Genomic DNA, 9,283 nt, shown 5'->3' on the forward strand with positions numbered 1-9,283 from the left:
TTTATCATTTCCAGTTATTACCCTCCCAACTTACATTTGTTTCCAATTCTCTTGGGTATATATCTAGGAATCGAATTGCTGGGTCACATGGTAACTCTATGTTTAGCACTTTGAAAAGCTACCAAACTGTTTTTCAAAGTGGCTGCGATGTGTTTTACAATCCCACCAGCAAGGTATGGGGGTTCCAATTTCTCCATGTCCTCAGCAACACTTGTTATTGTCTGTCCTTTTTATTCTGGCCATCCTAGCACATGTGAAGTGACATCTCACTGAGGGTTTGGTTTGCATTTCCCTCATGATGTTGAACATCCTTTCCTGTGCTTATTGCCATTTGCATACCTTCTTTTTTTTTCGCGGTACGCGGGCCTCTCACTGTTGTGGCCTCTCCCGTTGTGGAGCACAGGCTCCGGACGCGCAGGCTCAGCGGCCATGGCTCACGGGCCCAGCCGCTCCGCAGCATGTGGGATCTTCCCGGACCGGGGCACGAACCCGTGTGCCCTGCATTGGCAGGCGGACTCTCAACCACTGCGCCACCAGGGAAGCCCTGTATACCTTCTTTATAGAAATGTCTATTCAAATCTTCTGCCCTTTTAAAAATTGGTTTACTTGTCTTTTATTGTTGAGTTGTAAGACTTCTTTACACCTTTTGGATATAAACCCCTTACCAGAAATATTTTTGCAAATGTTTTCTCCCCTTCTGTGGGCTTTCTTTTCACTTTGTTGATGGTTTCTTTCGAAGTATTCATTTTTTATATTTTTTATTTTTTGCGGTACGCGAGCCTCTCACTGCTGTGGCCTCTCCCGTTGCGGAGCACAGGCTCAGCGGCCATGGCTCACGGGCCTAGCCGCTCCACGGCATATGGGATTCTCCCGGACCGGGGCACGAACCCGTGTCCCCTGCATCGGCAGGCGGACTCTCAACCACTGCGCCACCAGGGAAGGCCCCGAAGCACTCATTTTTGACAAACCTTATTTTTGAAGAAATAAACATTGCAGATAGAGTTGAAGCTCCCTTTATATCCTTTTATGATCCAATTTCTCTACCTCTGTCTCCATAGTTTACCACCATTGTGAATTTGATCTTTATAATTCCCTACATTTAAAAAAAAAAGTGTGTAAAATACACGTAACATAAAATTTATCATCTTAACCATTTTAAAGTATACAGGTCAGTGACATTAAGCACATCCACACTGTTGTGCAACCGTCACCACCATCCATCTCCAGAACTTTGTTCATCTTGCAAAACTAAGACTCTGTACCCATTAATCTTCCATTTCCCCTCAGCTCCTTGTAACCACCATTCTACTGCCTGTCTCTGTGTATGACCTCTCTTAAGTACCTCATATGAGTGGAACCATACGGTATTGTCCTTTTGTGTCTGACTTATTTCACTTAGCATGTCTTCAAATTTCATCCATGTTGTAGCAAGTGTCAGAATTTCCTTCCTTTCAAAGGCTGAATAATATTCCATTATATATATTTTATATATATAACAATATCACATTTTGTTTATCCATTCATCCATCGATGGACACTTGTTATAGAGACACTGGGAGTCTATTTGTTACTATAGCCCAGTAGGATAGACCTACTGTTGGACTCTACCGTCTGTATTATATTTTTCAATGGATGCTAAATAAATATATTATTTAGAGACACGCTGGCTACAGGAGTCAGCAAACTACAGTCAGCAGACCAAATCTGGCCCACTGCTTGCTTTCATAAATAAAGTTTTATTGGCACACAGTTGCATTCACTTATCTGTTGCCTATAGCAGCTTTCATGCTACAGCAGCAGAGTTGAGTAATTGGGACGAAGACCACAGGGCAAAGCCTAAAATATTTACTATCTGGCCCTTTAAGTAAAAGTTTGCTATTTCCAGGGCTATAGTAACAAATAGGCTCCAACATGTATAACAATTCGAATACAAGTTTCTCTCCCATGAAATAACCCAAAGGGGGAAGCTTTTCTCCACATGTGATTTGTGGACACGGGATGCTTCCATCTCATTGTTTTGCAATCCCCTCGGGCCTTCACATCGCTTGCCTGGAGCTGGTCGAGGGGGACAGAGAGCCTGGAGGGGACACCCCACTCCTTTAGCATTGGCCCAGAAAGGAGACACATTCTTCATTCATGATCCATCAGCAAGAACTAGGACCCAATAATATCTCAATGCAAAAGATGGTACATTTTGTCCCTGGCTTTGTGCCTCTTCCGGTGAACTCTAAGCCACAAACGTTAGTGGACAGCTAGCTGTCTCAGCTATGCCAAGACAAAACAAAGAGGCGGGAGGATGGAAAAGACCAGAAAGCAGGCCTATATGGCTTGGTTCAGGGAGCTGGGGCTTTTTCAGCCTGGCAAAGGCCAGACAAAATATCACACCCACCAACGTGAGGAAGTTGCCCGGAAACAGAGACAGGCATCTTTTGACCGGCACAAAATGCCAGAATTAGGATCGGGACTTTGAAAGCCTCAGATAAAGCGAGGTTTCACGAAGTAGGTAGTTAAAAGGACAGCTCTTCCTGGGATATGGTTAGACCAGTGACTGGAGTCTTAACCTGCGTCAAGAGTTGGGTGTTGTTGGTCTACCAACACGCTGATACAATCTGAAAGTTTGTACAGGGACATACGTTGCTTCTTGAGCTTTCTTAAGAGTCCAAGAATTCCAGAAAAGTTATAAACGAAACTAAGTCTGGCCTAAAATTCCTTCCCCAACCTGGAATTTGCTGAAAGGGGGCATAAGCAACCCATCACGATGAGTTTGTTGTTTGAAAGAACTGACTGGGTATCCAAGCCATTTTGGTTTTTGCTTTTCCATTTTATCAATTACAAAATAAAGAAATCAGTGGTAGAAAAAATAACAAAGGAAAAAATCCCTAAGTTACATAATAAAAACCTGGAGAACAGGCCAGGTATGTGCTGGGTGGGAGGGGAATGGACAGATGACCGGCCAGGGAGGAGAAGGTGGAGCTGTGGGAGGTGTTAGAGTTGCCTGGCACCCCGAGGTCACCCTCCGAGCACGCTGGTCTTCTTTGGGTCTTCACCAGCAGGACCGTGGCTTGCAAGTTTCAATACAAGAGCTGGTAAACAGTGGCACTGTTCTTGGAGCCCGTGACCAGGTACTGGTTGTCGGAAGACACATCACAACATAGGATGTCTGTAGACTCCTCTACCTGGAGGGAAAGAGAGGCCACAGAGGAATGATATGCAGGGGCCAGACTGGGGCCGGAGATGCACACTTCACGCAGGTCTGTTTCAGGGCTCCGTGTAGACCTGAGGCCCAGTCTGGAGACCGGGCCAGGTTCAGGGCTCAAGGTGGAGCCCAGGAGTTCCTAGGACCTTGAGTCCTTGTTCCCTCGATGTACTCAATGGCCCTGTTTGCCATCTCAGAGGTACTTTCCAGCACTATTTCTGGGGCCCGACCAACTGGGAGCTGGGGCTGGAAGCTCCAGCTGCCTGGGTTTGCACACGCCTCCATCCAGTACCTGAAACAATCTTTGTAGAGAAGGTGCAGCTATGCAGCGGATCGACTCATCCAGTGTGGACACAAAATAGCTCCCTGGCGAAGGAAAGACAGATGGAGGGGCCAGAGGCCAAGCCTGCCTTCCAGTCCCAGCTCTCTGCTCCCGACTAGACCAGGGAAAGGATCACTCCTTCTCTGCCTCAGTTTCCCCATCTATACAACTCAGAGACATGACCCAAACCATTCCCTCATCTGCCCGCTTCCTCCTGCCACTCCCGGGATTGTGGTAAGGGGCAATGAACAACTGGACAGCCACATGGGGCTTCGAGCATCTTCTGTCTGCCGATGCCTTTGGGCTGTGGTTCCACATAGGAAGCTACCATTACAGACAGAGCCAGAAAAGGAGAGGGGGTGAGCAGCAAAAGAAGGGAGGAAAGGTAGCCAGGCTGGCAGGGGAGAAACACTGGTGACAGGAGGAAGCAGAGGCGAGGGCAGTGGGATGGTGGCCCTGGACCTTGGCCCGGCCAGTGCTGGGGCTGGAGAGGGGGGAATTAAGAGCCTGAAATAAGGCTGGGCCCAGACTCTACAGGTGAGTAGATGCCTTGTCAGGTGACAGGGCACCCAGAGGTGTCCCCTGCCTGCTCACTCACCACAGGAGGAAAACTTGAGATTGTGGTGGTAGACATATTTCTGCAGGACAGCCTTAAACTTCTCCCTCCGGTGTGTGTGCAGGATTACGATGTCACTCATTCTCAGGCCCACTAACAGCCACTCCTCACTGGGGTCGTGGGCAATGCTGAGGATCTGTTTGGAAGGAGGTTTGGGGTCAGCGCACAAAGCTGCCAGCGCCATCATTCGTGGCCACCTCTTCAAACTCGGACTCTGCTCCTGCGGGCACTGACTCCCAGTCCCCAGGGGGACTGCACTCAGCACAGCCGCAGCCGTCCGGGCACCTCATGCTGTAAATCATGTTGCTGGAGCCTCTGGTAGTTCCTCAGGTCCCAGGAATACAGTCTGGTGTCTTCACCTCCCGTCCAGAATTTATTGCCCGTGATGTCCACACATCGGGACCCGTACATGGGGACTTCGTGCTTCCTGGTGGGAAAACAACTCAGAGGTTCATGCACTGCTTGGACCCTCAGAAGTTTCGGGCCCAGGAAGCCCCTAGATACGTAGCCCAAATGCGTTCTCCACACCGACTCACCTAGTCCTACTGCAGAGGAGAGAGTGAGGTCGGAAAAGAGGCCCAGGCTTCCCCAAGGCCTCACCACCCAGCCCTCCCCCAGGTCATACCTGATCAAGATTTGGTTCTGCAAATCCCAAATCTCAACAAATCCTTTGAAACAAGCCAAGCAGATCTGGGCGTTGGAGGAGACAGCCAGGGAATAGCACATGGGGCCTGTGGAGGCCAGCTGTGCCCTGATGCGAGGGGTGGGCGCCAGGTCCCAGAGAGTCAGGGTCTGGGACAGACCCCCCGTGATCAGGCTTTGCTCATCGGGGGACAGCTTGCAGGTGAGGACACAGTTCTGACGGTCCTGTAGGAATGGGTGACATTCTCAAATCACCTCCTGGAAGCATGGGCTCCAAGTATTAGGACACAGGTCACATCTAGGCTCCCTGAGCCTTCTGCATGACCCCTCACCTGTAAGTTCAGCTGGGCCTGGGGGGCGTGGTCCCAGGCATGCAGGGCACTCTCATCCCACACCCTGATGTAGCCATGGCCGCACGTGTACACGTGGTGAGTAGAGCTGCTGATGGCCAGGGAGTGGACTTTCTTTCCATGGCGGAGTTTGCCAACCTTCCAGGACTTATGTGGGGTCATCTGCCTGACCACCACTTCATCTGGAACGGGAGGCTGGGGTGCCCATGAAAGGGTCACAGCCTTGACCTGCCCTCATCCATGGGGGACAGCCTTCCCTGTCCTCTGACTCGATTCCTGACCCTGCATCCAACAGCTCCTCTCTGACCCTCAGGCAGGACTGTGTCCTCAGCTGGGGTCCCCAGACCACTGACATCCTTCTGCACTAGCCCAGGATGGCCTCCCTCATAAACAGGCCACATTTTGAGACACTTCTGAGTATAAGCAATGAGAGCAGAGCCTGGCTCAGAGTCTCCTAGGATGTAGCTCTAAAAGTGACCCTGTCAGCTGAGGCCCTACACACTGGTGATGGGAGGAGGGTAGCTTGGGTCCAAAGAAGCAGGAAGTCCAGTGCACCCACCACCTATGGGAGAGAGAGTGAGGATGTGGACACACCGCATGCCCTCACCTTCTTCCTACGAGCTTCTTGTTACAGGGGTAACAGGAAGGGAAAGATGCCATGTTTAAAAAAAAAAAAAAGACACTTACAATTGCTCTGAGGAATGACAAGACTTCTTCACTGGGACGAGGTGAAGGACAAGGCTGACCTGCAGGAGACACCAGCGGCCAACCACTCAGAGAGAGGACGTCTGGCAGCAACAGCGTCACGGGATCCAGGGAGAAGACTGCTCTCTCCACCCAGGAGCTCGTTCCAGGTCTCCCATCCAATGCCCAGCCATGGGCTACACCCTGCCTGCCCACACCGTCCCAGCTGGGACTTACCGACCTCGGATCCTGGTGGGGAGCTGTGACACACAGAGGAGAGAGGGAGGAGTCAGGGCATGAGATGGATGGAGAGCTCTGTGTCAGGATCCCTCTCCCCGAGACAGTTCGCTCCCCCCACCAGTCTTGTTCAGGTGAGACCTACCTGAGGCCAGGCTCTGCTTCTTCTGATTCTGCCTCGGAGAGCTGAGTGGCCTGCAGCTCAGATCTGTCCAGGGCCTGCGGGGCCCACTGCTGTGGACTCACACAGCTCATCTCCTGATAAGCCAGGTCATGCTGCCTCGGGTAGCGTGGGAGCTGCTCGGGGGGACCACACGCTTCGCCCAGCTGGGACTGTGCATGGTGCTCGTGCTGGGAGGAAATGCCGGGGCTCTCGGGCACATTCCTCCTCTTCTCTGGTTCATCATAAATTGTGAGTATACTGAACGAGGCCTCTTCCTTCTCTTCACTCATGGTCTTTGATCGATGAAGTACCTGAGCTACCAGGTTCGAGGGCTTAGAGGAATGAGCCCGTCACCCAGATCCTGGGTTTCCAATTCGTCCCGATGCCCTGTAGCAAGAGAGAGAAAAGATGCTGACACGCAGACACAATGTTCCAGGTCTACTGAGAAGGCTCAGAGAACACTCCTCTGGGGGAGAGGATTCAAAAGATTGGTCACCAACTAACTTGTGATACTACATGTTGGCAGCAATGGTGTTGAGGGTAAAATTTCACACGCACGTTTTGAGATGTTAGTACCAGGTAAGTTATGTTTTTCCTTCTAGACACACAGACTGCATTTCCCATCCTCTAAAATCAAATTCACCCTTTAATCTGACCGTATACTTTTCAAATGAGGGCTCACCCCCAACCCCCGCCACGGGTAAAATAAACAAGAGGTGGGACTTCCCTGGTGGTGTAGTGGCTAAGACTCCAAGCTCCCAATGCAGGGGGCCCGGGTTCGATCCCTGGTCAGGGAACTAGATCCCACATGCATGCCACAACTAAGAGTTCACATACCACAACTAAGGAGACCACATGCCACAACTGCCTGCTGCAACTAAGACCCCATGCAACCAAATAAATAAATATTAAAAAATAAAAGAAGAACGGCTAACTTTAAAAAAAATAAATTTATTTATTTATTTTCGGCTGCGTTGGGTCTTCGTTGCTGCACGTGGGCTTTCTCTAGTTGTGAGCAGGGGCTACTCTTCGTTGTGATGCACGGGCTTCTCACTGCAGCGGCTTCTCTTGTTGCAGAGCACAGCTCTAGGCACGTGGGCTTCAGTAGTTGTGGCATGCGGGCTTAGTAGCTCCATGGCATGTGGGATCTTCCCAGACCAGAGCTCGAGCCCGTGTCCCCTGCCTTGGCAGGCGGATTCTTAACCACTGTGCCACCAGGGAAGCCCCTAGAATGGCTATTAAGAAAGAAAAAGAAAAAGAAACAGGAGGGCAACAGGAAACTGCACACACATCGCAGTGTCTCTTGCCACCCTGCCCCACGTACCCCCCAGAGGTGAACGCATGGAAGAACTCAGCGGTCCTGCAAACAAGACGTTCCCTTTGGATGGGGCGAGGCTGCAGAATGATGAAGAGTCTGGCTGGTGGTGACTTGATCTTTCCCATCCTAGGGGATAATTCTGAGAACTGAATGGAGTCATGCGTGTAGAATACTCATAATTATATCAGGCCAGTGGCAAACACTCAATACATGGCAGAGAGTGCGTTTACTTGGAGGCTGTGCCAGGGGCCAGAGCTTTGAGGATTTAAGGCAGACCAAATGCCTTCCTTCAGGCTGCCCAACAGCTATCCCCAGAAGGCCCTGAGGAGACCCAGTGCTCCATTCTCAGGACGTATTAGCAGCTCCAGGGAGAAGACGATGTGCAAGGCTGGGGAGAGGATCCTCCAACTGGAACCAATGCCTTGAAGACCAGGCTCAATCCTTGGCTCTCAGACACCCGGGGGTACCCAGGCTGCCTGCCCTTGGCAAGATGTGAGGGCAGCTATATGGCCAGACTCCACTCCTCTTGACACTTGGAGGTCTCACTGTGTCTTTGGCCCTGAACCAAATACTTTACATAGTTGGTCCCATTTCATCCACACAACTGTGTGGGCCACATTTTACAGGTTTTAAACACTGAAGCTCTGAGCAGGTGAGCAAATAGCTAGAAAGCACGGAGAAGAGGTTCAGATTCTGCCCTGTCTGGTTCTCAGCAGTCTGCTTTCTACTTCCCCATCAGAGGGAGGAAGGCAATATCCACCACAGTGACAATGCAGCTACCCTCTGACCCAGCACTTCCACTTGCAGGAATTTATCCTAAAGGTGCCCTCAGATAAAAATCCATGTCTAAACGGAAGCATCACAGCATCGCTTACGACAGTAGATGACAAACCCAAAGTCCACAAGAAGGGCCTGGTGAGATAAGTCACAGTATATGCATGAAGTGGAATATGACACAACTGTTAAAAATAACAAGGACACTTACATCTGGACATGGAAAATCCCAAGGTCAGTTAATGGGGGAGGGGTGGATTCAATGCACATAATGCACAGATTTGCTGTAAAAAGATGGAAATTAGAACCGATCTTTGCATATGTTTGTATGCACATAAGAAATTAAGAAGGGCATTGCCCTTGGGAATAGAAATGGGCAAGTAGGAAAGAGGAATGGGAGGAAGATTTGTCACTGCAGAACTTGGGATAGTTTTTGCATATCTGAGGCTATTTAAACCTAAATTAAAATTGTTGGGCCATGAGCCTTTTTCTTCAACCAAGTCCTTTGTCATCTTCCCCCAACTGACAATTTGGGGTCCTCATGATTCTTAGTTACTTGTTTAAATAATTTAGCAAATTGGCCCAGACACGCAGCAGTCTCCTTGAACTGGGACCCCGGGGCTGCCTCGGCCCCGGGGAGGGTGAAAGCACGGAGGACACACATTCCCAGCCCAGGGTGAAGAGGATGGGCAAAGAGAGATGGGCAGCAGCCCAGGCTCACGTGTGGGTAAACCTTAAAGACAGGAAGGCCATTTAACCAGGATTCCATGGGTGAGGGGGACTTCATCCTAAGAATAAGACAAGGCTTTCTAGAAAGTGTACAAGGAAGAGTCAGTATCACCGATTCCCCTCTCCACTCTACCCTCAGAGCTGAGAATACAGGCAACCCTTCTTTCTCAAGCTTCAACACAAAATGCTAGGGCTGGGGTCCACCCTGCCAGCAAGACGAGCACTCACCAGTCCCCCGCAGCATGCAACTCA

General features: G+C 50.3%; 1 protein-coding gene across 1 annotated transcript; it reads right to left on the reverse strand.

Moving 5' to 3' along the window:
- Positions 1 to 4,392: 4,392 nt before the first annotated feature.
- On the reverse strand, positions 4,393 to 6,500 carry TLE7 (TLE family member 7). Its single transcript, XM_027119917.1, has 6 exons — positions 6,193 to 6,500; positions 6,048 to 6,070; positions 5,109 to 5,308; positions 4,760 to 5,001; positions 4,671 to 4,676; positions 4,393 to 4,561 (listed from the first exon to the last, which is right to left on the reverse strand). The coding sequence occupies exons 1-6, from the start codon at positions 6,498 to 6,500 to the stop codon at positions 4,393 to 4,395; spliced, it is 948 nt and encodes a 315-aa protein (XP_026975718.1).
- Between the last annotated feature and the right edge of the window lie 2,783 nt (positions 6,501 to 9,283).

The sequence above is a fragment of the Aethalodelphis obliquidens genome, unplaced genomic scaffold, assembly GCF_003676395.1.
Source record: "Aethalodelphis obliquidens isolate GAN/ISIS:26980383/991018 unplaced genomic scaffold, ASM367639v1 scaffold20, whole genome shotgun sequence".
NCBI classification, from domain to species: domain Eukaryota; kingdom Metazoa; phylum Chordata; class Mammalia; order Artiodactyla; family Delphinidae; genus Aethalodelphis; species Aethalodelphis obliquidens.